At 53.7% G+C, this 11,583-nt stretch overlaps 1 protein-coding gene across 1 annotated transcript; it reads left to right on the top strand.

Moving 5' to 3' along the window:
- Positions 1-1,167: 1,167 nt before the first annotated feature.
- KLHDC2 (kelch domain containing 2) lies at positions 1,168-11,092 on the top strand. Its single transcript, XM_058026049.1, has 14 exons — positions 1,168-1,201; positions 2,477-2,641; positions 3,631-3,710; positions 4,532-4,649; positions 5,650-5,765; positions 6,817-6,898; positions 7,041-7,124; positions 8,042-8,122; positions 8,199-8,257; positions 8,421-8,530; positions 8,933-9,005; positions 9,686-9,773; positions 10,060-10,112; positions 10,840-11,092. The coding sequence occupies exons 2-14, from the start codon at positions 2,486-2,488 to the stop codon at positions 10,961-10,963; spliced, it is 1,224 nt and encodes a 407-aa protein (XP_057882032.1). The 5' UTR covers positions 1,168-1,201; positions 2,477-2,485; the 3' UTR covers positions 10,964-11,092.
- The last annotated feature ends 491 nt before the right edge of the window (positions 11,093-11,583 follow it).

The following is an 11,583-nucleotide window of genomic DNA, read 5'->3' as shown; positions in this document are numbered from 1 at the left end:
GGGGTCCTGGGTGCTCCAGTGTTAATTTTGGAGTTGTTCAGATGCTCCTGGTGTTAATTTTGGGGTCGTTTGGATGCCCCCAAGGTGATTTTTGGAGTGGCCAGGTGCCCCAGTGTTATTTGGGGTGGTTCAGGGCCCTCAGGGTGAATTCTGGGGTATTTCAGATGATCCCAGTGTTAACTTTTGGGGCAGTTCAGGTGCCCTCAGGGTGATTTTTGGGTAGTTCAGATGCCCCCAGGGTGAATTTTGGCGTGCCCAGGTGCTCCAGTGTTAACTTTGGGGTGCCCTTGTGCCCCTGGGGTGAATTGGGGGGTGCCGGTGCCCTCAGGGTGAATTTTGGGGTGCCCAGTGCCATCAGGGTGAATTTAGAGGTGGTTCATGTGCTCCCAGCATTAATTTTGGGGTGTCTGGATGCCCCCAGGGTGAATTCTGAGGTATTTCAGATGCTCCCAGTGTTAATTTTGGGGCGGTTCAGGTTCCCTTGGGGTGAATTTTGGCATGCCCAGGTGCTCCAGTGTTAATTTTGGGGCGGTTCAGACGCTCCCAGTGTTAATTTGGGGGCACCTCAGACACTCGCAGTGTTAATTCTGAGGTGCCCGGTGCCCTCAGGGTGAATTTGGGGGCACCTCAGACACTCGCAATGTTAATTCTGAGGTGCCCGGTGCCCTCAGTGTTAATTTGGGGGCACCTCAGTCACTCGCAGTGTTAATTTTGGGGCACCTCAGACACTCGCAGTGTTAATCCTGGGTTGCCCGGTGCCCCGGGCTGGGTTCGGGGGTATTTCAAATGCTCTCAGGGTGAATTTGGGGGCACCTCAGGCACTCGCAGTGTTAATTTTGGGACAGTTCAGACACTCGCAGCGTTAATCCCGGGTGCCGGTGCCCGCTCCGGGTTCGGGGGGTATTTCAGATGCTCCCAGTGTTAATTGTGGGGCACCTCAGGCACTCGCAGCGTTAATCCCGGGGTGCTGGTGCCCGGCCCGGGTTCGGGGGGTATTTCAGATGCTCCCAGTGTTAATTGTGGGGCACCTCAGGCACTCGCAGCGTTAATGCCGGGGTGCCGGTGCCCGCTCCGGGTTCGGGGTGCCGGAGCCTGCGCGCTGCCGCCGGAAGGTGCCGCCCGCCCGGCGGATGTTGCGGCGCGGCCGCGGCTGAGGGAGGGAGGGAGGCCGGGCCGGCGGAGCGGCAGCGGCGGGGCCGCGGTAGGAGCGGGACGGGCCCGGGGCCGCGGGGGGCTCGGGAGGCTCTGAGGGACGCGGGGCGGGCTCGGGCCGGGCCGGTAACGGCGGCGGGCGGCGCTCGGGCGGCCGCGATGTCGCGACAGTTGAGCGTGTCGTGAGGAGCCCGCCGGGCCCGCCCTGCGCTCAGGCATGTCGCGACAGGAGAAGGTGTCGTGAGGAGCCCCCGGCTGTGGTGTGTGAGGGGGGCGAGCAGAGCCGCGGGGCTGCGGGGAGCTGAGGGGGAAATGGCTGAAGGGACGCGGCCCAGCGTGTCTGAGGGGGCAAAATGAATAACAGAACATTGTGCATACCTATTATAGATAAATATTATATCGCTGTTATTTCTCCGAGTCGGTGAAGACACCGCTAGCTCGAAGCAGGCAGGTTTCACGGGGCTGTGGGCAGGGCTTGCTAATCTAAATTAGAAATCGTAATTAAAGCTCACAGATAACCCTCCGGAGGTGGTGCAGCGTCTCCGTGGCGGGAGTGATTAAAATTAAACAGCAAAAACCCCTCAGGAGCGGTGTGTGGGAACAGCAGAGGATCCAGCCTGGAGTGCAGGGTGTGAGTGTCCCACTGAGGTCCTTTTCCCTGCATTTGGGTGCACAAATTTGGGCTCTTTGGCTTCCCTGGGCTTTGGGTCTGTGTTTTGCCAGCTCAGTCTGGGGTTTGGAGCAGGAACGTTGCTTCTGTGGGACATTGTCCTGTGGGAAGACGCTGAAAAGCTCCAGGATTTGTTGCTATTGTGGGCAAATCTGTCAAATTTATTCCCCTTTGGATTAGTTTTTTTGACATCGTGGGGTTTTTTGACATGGTCTGGGTTGGAAGGGACCTTAATGCTCATCTTGTCCATGGGCAGGGACACCTTCCCCTGCTCCAGGCTGGCCTTGGACACTTCCAGGGATCCAGGGGCAGCCACAGCTTCTCTGGGCAGACCAATCAAAGTATTTATAGATAAGATTTTACATATTTTTAAAAACGGACACTTTGAGCCATGTTGGCAACTGTAACCATTACAAACCGTGCAGCAGTGAGGAATCCTACCTGGAATATTTTTGGCTCCAGCTGATCCTGGCTTTTCCAAGCCCCACACTGTGTCAGGATCTCAGGGAAAGGTTCCACTATTCCAAGAGGGTGCTGGCACAGGGAAGGGGCACAGCCCTGAGGAGGGTTCGGGATGCGTGGGGTGGGATTGTCGGGGGTCTGCGCCGGCCCTGGCTGATCCCGCTGTGGGAATTGCTGTCCCTGTGCCCGCAGCAGTCCAGGATGGCCGATGAGAACGAGGAGCTGCCGGCGGACGAGGAGCTGCCGGCGCCGGCCGAGGAGGGCTTTGAGCAGCTGGAGAACGACAGCCCCGCCGAGCGCAGCGGGCACGTGGCCGTCACCGACGGGCGCTGCATGTACGTCTGGGGAGGATACAAGGTACAGCTGCCCAGGCTGGGAACTGTGTGCCATCCGTCCATGCATGCATCCATGCATCCATAGATCCATCCATCCATCCATCCATGCATCCATAGATCCATCCATCCATCATCCATCCATCCATCATCCATCCATCCATCATCCATCCATCCATCCATCCATCCATCATCCATCCATCCATCCATCCATCATCCATCCATCATCCATCCATCCATCCATCCATCCATCCATCCATCCATCCATCCATCCATCCATCCATCCATCCATCCATCATCCATCCATCCATCCATCCAGGACTCTGGGGATTACTCCTCCCCCAGAGCCCAGCAGCTCCAGTGAGCACATTTGTAACTCGGCCCTCAGGGCTGTTTTGCAATGCTGGGATAAAGCACAGGTGTGAAAAGCTTGGCAGGTAACACGGATTTTTGGGGTGTCGTTTGCCTTTGGCAAAAGGTGATGGAGGGAGTGTTGTCTGATTGGAGGTGTGCACCCTGGGAGTGGTGATTTATTTGCACAACTGTATTTTTGGGTGCTAATTTGTAATTAGGTTTTGTAATTTGTAATTTTGGGTGGTAATCATTTTGTTGGGGTGGTGAGGGTGCCAGGTTTGTTGTTGTCACACTGGGGGGTGCGTGTGCTGCAGCACCACAGAATCATTTCAGTGACAGAGTGAACTCAGTCAATAAACTCCTGTCAGGGAGGGGTGGGGAAGGGAAAAGGAGCTCTTGGCTCACTTCTGCTCCCTGGCCCAGGCTCTAAAACAAAAGTTTAACTTCATGTAGCCCTGTCTGGCTCTGCTGGGAGCTGATTGTCCCCAGCAGGTGCCAAATTGGGCTGATTGTGCAGGTGGGAGGCACAGGAGTGTGGGAAGCACAGCGCTGCTCCTGCTGGGATCTGTGCTGGGATCAGCTCCCAGAGGGGGTGCAGACATTCCCAGGAGTCTGAAATTCCTGTCTCAAACCCTTCTGTCCCTGCTTCTCCTTCTGCAGAATGCCCAGGTCCGGGGCTTTTACGACTTCTACCTGCCGAGGGATGAAATCTGGATCTACAACATGGAAACTGGAAGATGGTACAGTAAATCATTCATTTGGGGAAAAATCTGATAAATCCTTGAATTGGTGTGGAAAGGGACTGAGCAGGGAGAGAATTCCCTGATCTCTTTGTTCCCACCTATCAAACTGTTGCAAAAGTGGGTCAAATATTTCAGGTTTGGGATTTTTCTTCCTGTGAAAGGATCCAAAATGTTTTTCCAGGATGAAGCAGGAGAGGCAGCTGGGGCAGGCAGCCTGATGAGAGTGTGTGCCCACCAGTGTGAGGAGTTTTGGGGTTCCTGGGACAGGACAGAGCAGCTGGAATTTGTGTTTGTGCCACTCCTGATGCCAGGGGTGGTCAGGGAATCCCTGCTGAGCTCTTGTCCTTGCCAGGAGTTGTTTTTCAAGGCTGGTGCAGCCAAAGGAGCTGCTCAGTGCTGGCTGTGCAGGAGTTGGGATTCCAGGTGTGCTCCAGCCCTCCCTGGGGCAGGCCCAGCCTGGGGCACGGGCTGCAGGCTCCTCTCTGTGGTGATGGTGTTTACAAACAGGAAAAGTGCAGGAGCAGAGTGCAAAGCTGCAGTTTACACAGGGGAATCCTCTCTGCCTGAGGATTCTGAGCATTCCAAACTCCTGAGCTGGGCAGATGGGATTCCTCCCCCCTAAAAACCCGTGGATTAACTAAAAGTGCCTCTTCCCCACCCCTCCATCACCACAGAGTCATTTTGTGAATTGTCACATCTGGAAAGGTGGGAAGAACAGGCTGGAATGTCCCCAGGGAACTGTGGGGGTCAAACCCTGCAGATGAGCCCCCCATCCCTGCTGGCTGGGAGCAGGGAAAGATCCCAGGCTGCTTTTGCAGGAAGAAGAGCAAGACTGAGGGAGATGTTCCCCCCTCCATGTCTGGCAGCTGTGCCGTGTGTGTGGACAGAGTGCTTTACCTCTTCGGGGGGCACCACGCCCGGGGCAACACCAACAAGGTCAGCACTGCCTCCATTATGGAATAATAAACAATAATGTAATAAAAGATCATCCTTTCCCATGGGCTTGTGCCCTGGAAGCTTCACAGCACTGCAGGAACACCCCGAGCTGGCACCACTCCTGCCCTTGTGCAATTCCCTCAGCAGCTGGATGGTGTCCCTGCCTCTGAGTTTGCCAATTTTAAAAGATGGGAGGTGCCAGAGTTGCCTGAATAATATCAGGAACTGATCTGGAACTGATCTGGGGTGGCTTGAAGTGTTTCTGTTCCCTGCAGTCTGTGGTAATCCCAGAATCCCAAAATCATTGAGGTTGGAAAAGTCCTCCAGGATCACTGACCCATCCCCATCCCTTCAGCCAGAATGAATTAATGATATTTTCTGATAGTGTGGCAATGTGGCTTCAATTAAATAGTTTTGGTCTATGTAAATATGTAGTTTATATATTTAAATATAAGATCATGAATTTCCTGTGTAAATATAAACTAAAAGGAGTTGGAAGGAGTTTGTGCAGACAGTTTGAAACAAACCTCATTGTAAGGTTGATTTCTTCCCTTCCTGCCATGGCATTCTTTCATTTCAGTTTTGTGTGTAAGTGTAGCAGCTGGTTCTCTTCCTGTACAGTTATATAAATGCAGAGAAGGGGTGGAACTGTAAAAATGTCACTGTAAACTTCTGAACCACTTTTTAGCTGTAAGACCATTGTGCTCTGTACACACCTTCACTGGATCCCACAGCAGCTTTTGGATGCTGAAGCTCAGTGCCCAGAACCCTGTTAGTGCTGGAAAAGGTGTTTGAGTCTGAAAAAGGTCAGGACTTTGTGATTTGTGAGTCCATTTTTTGTTGCAAATGTTTTCAGTGCTCTACATTTCAGCTAGGAAGAGAACTTTTCATTTATTACTATTTTTATACCAACACATGTTGATTTAAAGTTGCTATTTTAATAGTGGACTCAAGTTTTAAGCTGATGAAGTGAGTTTAAAAAATCTCTTTCTTTTCCCAGTTCTACATGTTAAATGCCAGATCCACGGACAAAGTGCTGCAGTGGGTGAGAGTGGAGTGCCAGGGGGTGCCCCCCTCGTCCAAGGACAAGCTGGGGGTGTGGGTGCACAAGAACAGGTGAGACCCCAGAGAGGAGAGGCTCCTTCTTGGCTTCTCCCTCCTCCTCCTCCTCCTCACCCCGGGGCTGGCTGGGAATGTTCCCTGGAGAGGAGAAGGCTCCAGGGAGAGCTCAGAGCCCCTGGCAGGGCCTGAAGGGGCTCCAGGAGAGCTGCAGAGGGACTGGGGACAAGGGATGGAGGGACAGGAGCCAGGGAATGGCTCCCAGTGCCAGAGGGCAGGGATGGGTGGGAGATTGGGAATTGGGAATTCCTGGCTGGGCTGGGATTGCCAGAGCAGCTGTGGCTGCCCCTGGATCCCTGGCAGTGCCCAAGGCCAGGCTGGGCATTGGGGCACCCTGGGACAGTGGGAGGTGTCCCTGCCATGGCAGGGGTGGCACTGGGTGGGATTTAGGGTCCCTTCCACCCAAACCATTCTGGGATTTTGGAGTTTAACCCTTGTGCTGCCTTGGCCACTCCATTAGAGAGCTCCCACTCAGGAGATTTGCTGTGGGATTTGCTGCAGAGCCTCAGGAAATGTGGGAGCCCCTTGTGTGTCCCCCCAGCTGGGGATGCTCCGTGGTTCTGTGGCATTGCCCTCAGTGCTGCTTTTCCAGCTCCTTGATGTGGGGAGTGAGCTGCTCATTAGCTCACTGATAGCATCAGGGCAGATGTGAATCTGTGCAGGCTGTGGGTGGGTAATGAGCTGCTGCAGGTTCTCTGGCACTCCATAATCCTGCAGGAATTTCTGGCAAAGCCCTGCCCGTTCCTAACACAGCCTGAAGCCCAGAGGTGAAACCTGGGGGTAATTCCCACTTCAGCTGCAGGAGAGCAGCGTGGCAGAGCCCACAGGGCAGTGCCCAGGCTGCACATTCTGAGATCTGCAGGTGGAGCAGAGCTTGGGAGCCCGGGCTGGGAACTGCTCCAGAGGGATCCAGTGTGCTGGGAGGGTCACTGGGGCAGCAAACAAAGGAGCTGCCCTGGTTTTCTGAGCACAGCATTTATATTTATATTTATAGTTATATTTACAGTAACAAGATTTCTCACAGCTCTTGCTCCATATTTTCCTCTAGGCTGATATTTTTTGGAGGCTATGGCTATTTTCCCGAAGGGAAGCAACGTGGAACATTTGAATTTGATGAAACTTCTTTTTGGGTAAGTAACCCTGGAAGCCATTTCTTCAATAATTTAATATTCAGCTTCTAATTTATATAACATAATTTAATGTTCAACTTTTAATATTTCAGCACTGCTTGTAAAAACTTGTTGCTTCTTTATGTTTTTTTTTTTTTTTAAGAATTCAGGTCTTCCTAGAGGGTGGAATGACCACGTGCACGTTCTGGACCTTGAGACTTTCACTTGGAGCCAGCCCATAACCACGGTAATTATTAATGGTTTGCTGTCATTTAATTAAGTCACAGCTCAGTAATGGTATTTAGGAGTGTTCTTGGTATTTAGGAGTGTTCATTTGGACAGTGCATCTGTCTCAATGAATTTAAACCATTCATTTAGACAGATCCACTCTGCAAAAAGAGGAAATTTGCTTTTTCTTTAGATCTGTCTGCATCCATTTTTTCCTGTCTCGTGCTTTGGTTGCTGCTGCAGCTGCAGGGCAGTGGGGTTTGCTGTCACCCTCAGTGCCAGGGCATGCTGGGTTCCTGTCCCTGGGGGCTGAGCTGTGCTCAGGAGACAATTAAACCCTGCTAATTGCAAACACACACATGTGGAGTGTGCAGGAACAGGGAAATGGCCTGGGGTTGCCACAGGGTTGGAGGAAGTGAAATGTGAGACAAGGAGCTCCAGATTGCCAAAGAATTGCTCGGGTTGCTTCCTGCAGGTCTCGAGTGGTTCAGAAACTCAAGGAAAATTGAAATGGTGTTTAATGGGATCCCAGAGTGGTGTGAGTGGGAAGGGACCTTAAATCTCATCCAGTCCCAGCCCTGCCATGGCAGGGACACCTTCCTCTATCCCAGCCCACTCCAGACTGTCCAACCTGGCCTTGGACACTTTCATTATTTATGAATTGAAGGATTTATTATGTCACTGCCTCATTTACAGCCTGTCTTCTGTGGCTGAACCCTGTGCTAAAAGCAGAATTTATACACTTGCAGAGGGAAGAAATAAACCCCATTTTTAATGAGTTCCCTGACCTTCCATCCATCAGCAAACTGCACACAGGGTGATTTACTGGCTGTGCTTTTCACTGTGATCCTGCTGGCCATGAGTGTGAGTTGGGCTGGGGCTCAGCTGTGCCCTGGTGCTGACCTGTGCTGTCCCTGTCCCTGTCCCTGTCCCCAGGGGAAGACGCCGTCGCCCCGCGCCGCCCACGCCTGCGCCACGCTGGGGAACAGGGGCTTCGTGTTCGGAGGCAGATACAGGGTAAGGGCAGCCCTGCTCAGCGTGCTGGGCCCAGAGGGAGCAGGGCTGGGGCTGAGCCAGCTCTGCTCTCTTGCAGGAGTCCAGGATGAACGACTTCTACTGCCTGAACCTGGACACGTGGGAGTGGAGCGAAATGTGGGTGCTCAACGTCATCTGCTTAAAATTCCTGTGTCTAAAGGAATTCACATTGTCCTTGGGTCACTGCAGTGTCCTGCAGACAGCTGAGAAGTAATCAGGGCAGGGGAGAGAGGGGTTTGGCTGGCCCTGATGTGGTTTGGGTGTTTTTCTTGCGCTCCAGACTCACCCAAGGCATCTGCCCCGTGGGCCGGTCGTGGCATTCCTTGACGCCGATCTCCTCGGATCACCTCTTCCTCTTTGGAGGCTTCACCACCAACAAGCAGCCCCTGAGTAAGTCATTCCAGGGGGATTTGGTGGTGGAACAGCTCTGCACAGGAGCTGGAATGATTGCCTTCAATTCCTTCTAAATCCCTCCAACTCCTCATTCCACACAGCAGGAGCTGCTGAGGGTGTGGAGACACCACAACTTCAGCAATTGATCTGCTCTAAAAATGTGTCTAAAAGTGCAAATTGCAATTGGTGACAGCTTTACAATTCTCCCCCTTCACCCCCATAAATCTCTCTTACATTAAACACCTGTTGTTAAATAAAGTGTTTTATAAAGTTTTTCCTAAAATATTTGATTTATCAAAGGACAGAAATGGGATGTGCTACACCTGAGTATTTGTATATTGCAGCAGCTTCCAGAACTGACAGGATCCTGATTTTGTCTGGGATTTTGCTTGTTTTCAGGTGATGCCTGGATTTATTGTATCAGCAAGAACGAGTGGGTACAGTTTGAGCACAACTACTCTGAAAAACCAAGGTACGGCAGCCAATTCCCTGGAAATGGGGACAGAAGGGGTGTGGAAGCACCTGGTGGGGGCTGCCAGAGAGAGGAGCCTGTTTCCTCCCCAGAGCTGGGCAGTGGTTGGGTGCTCCCAGAATTCCAGGGCAGGCAGCCTGTGAAACAGCAGGAAGCACAGAATTTGGGGTTTGATCTCAGGATTTGGGGTTTGATCTCGGGATTTGGGGTTTGGTTCTGGGATTTGGGGTTTGGTTCTGGGATTTGGAGTTTGATCTCAGGATTTGGGGTTTGATCTTGGGATTTAGGGTTTGATTCTGGGATTTGGGGTTTGATCTCAGGATTTAGGGTTTGATCTGGCTGCAGAGGGCTCCGAGCTGTGAGTGCCAGCAGCAGAGATAACTGGAACCAGAGTCCTTGCTCTGCCACCACCCAGGCACGGGCTGGTGTCACCAAGGTCCTGCCAGAGGCTCGTCCTGAGGAATCAGGAGTTGGTGACCTGCAGTTTGAAGCCCCTGGGATGCAGCAGTGTGGCGTGGGAAGCACAGGAGTCTTCCTCCCTCTGCTCGGGGCAGTGCCCTGAGCCAGGTGAAGCAGTTCAAGCTCTGCTGCTTCCTGGTTGTGTCCCTGTGGCCAGGCTGGGGTGAGGGGGCTGTCCCCAGAGCTGGGTTTGGGTTAGTGAGTGCTGCTCTCTGTTCCAGGCTGTGGCACACGGCCTGTGCCAGCGAGGAGGGCGAGGTGATCATCTTTGGGGGCTGTGCCAACAACCTGCTGGCCCATTCCAAAGCTGTGAGTTGCTTTTGAGCTTCCCCTTGCCGTGGGACGTGCAGTGCTGATCTCGTGGGGATCACAGAGGTGCACACACAAAGCCTGAGGGGGAAATGGGAAATGCCCAAAGTCCCTCAGGCCTGGGAGGCCTGAAGGTTCCCCCAGTGTCCCTGCCCAGAGCAGGCTGGAACGGGATGAGCTTTAAGCTCCTTCCATCCCAACATTCTGGGGTTCCCTGGTTGTGTTCCCTGTTCTGGCTCCTGCTGAGATCCCACAGAACCAATTCTCTGTCTCTGCCCCCCTCCAGGCTCACAGTAATGAAATCCTGGTGTTCTCCCTCCAGCCACGATCTCTTGTAAGGTAAGAGAGCAGGAGTTCAGCCTGGAACTGGCAGGGGGAAATTGCTGGGAGGGTGGGGACTGGCTGTGGCTGCCTCTGGATCCCTGGATGTGCCCAAGGCCAGGCTGGACAGGGTTTGGAGCACTCTGGGATGGTGAAAGGTGTCCCTGCCCTGCCCATACAAAAAGGGGGGAATGGGATGGGATCTAAGGTCCTTCCAACCCAAACCATTTTGGGATTCTAAGACAGGTGGGGCAGGGTTACCATTTGACCTATTTGTGTTCCTAAAATACTGGAAACCATTTGTTCCTCTACCAAACACTGCCAGAGCAGCAGCCAGGGCTGAGCATGGAGCATTCCCTCCTTCAGCACCTGTGGCTCGAGCTCCCAGTGCAGCCTGTCCCTGCTGCCAGAGCCTGTGCTGGGGCTCCAGTGCAGCCTGTCCCTGCCCTGTGCTGGGCTCCAGTGCAGCCTGTCCCTGCAGCCTGTCCCTGCCCTGTGTTGGGGCTCCAGTGCAGCCTGTCCCTGCTGCCAGAGCCGTGTTGGGGCTCCAGTGCAGCCTGTCCCTGCTGCCAGAGCCTGTGCTGGGCTCCAGTGCAGCCTGTCCCTGCTGCCAGAGCCTGTGCTGGGCTCCAGTGCAGCCTGTCCCTGCTGCCAGAGCCTGTGCTGGGCTCCAGTGCAGCCTGTCCCTGCTGCCAGAGCCTGGCTTGTGTTGGGGCTCCCAGTGCAGCCTGTCCCTGTGTTGCAGGCTGTGTCTGGAGGCCGTGATCTGCTTCAAGGAGCTGTTGGCCAGCTCGTGGCACTGCCTGCCCAAGCACCTGCTGCACAGCGTGAACCAGCGCTTCGGCAGCAACAACACCTCGGGCTCCTGAGCCCGGCACGCCCGTGCCCCACCCTCTGTGTGTAGGTAGCTGCTTCTCGCCCTCCCGTGCATGTGAATGGCCTAGAGAGAACCTATTTTTGTGTGAGATGTTCCAATAAATGTATTTGATGCCAGAGGAGATGAGCCTGAGCCTCGGCTGTGACCGGGTGTGGGGCTGTGCACCCCGAGAGCGGGGGGATGTCCTTGGGGGCAGAGCTGGGAATGCTCAGCACGGCTCTGCAGTGAGGCTCTGGGGGTGTTCACCCGCAGCTTCACGGGTGCTTAAGGTCAGAGAAGCAGATGTGGAAGTCAGGAGCAGGATCAGGAAGTTGTCCCGGTGTCGGTCGATAAACTGTCGTAAACCTTGAGATGTTAAAGCACCACTACTTTCTGCTTGGCTGTAGTTTGGTTTTGGTTTTTTGTTTTTTTTTTTTTTGTTTTTTTTTTTTTGGAATTTTTATGTTGTGGAACTTGAGTTGTGAACCTTAGGTAGCAGATATTCTGCCCTGCGAGTGTAACTGGGAGTGTTTGTGCCTGTTCCCAGCCCTGTGGAGCTCCCCTGGATGTCCCCCTGGCTGCAGGGACATGGAGAGGGGACATGGGGGACAGGGCCAGGCTGTGCTGCTGTGG

This window comes from Melospiza georgiana, chromosome 6, assembly GCF_028018845.1.
Source record: "Melospiza georgiana isolate bMelGeo1 chromosome 6, bMelGeo1.pri, whole genome shotgun sequence".
Classification (NCBI taxonomy): Eukaryota; Metazoa; Chordata; class Aves; order Passeriformes; family Passerellidae; genus Melospiza; species Melospiza georgiana.
The sequence above is the reverse complement of the archived record's forward strand: the minus strand, read 5'-3'. Positions and strand labels throughout refer to the sequence as shown.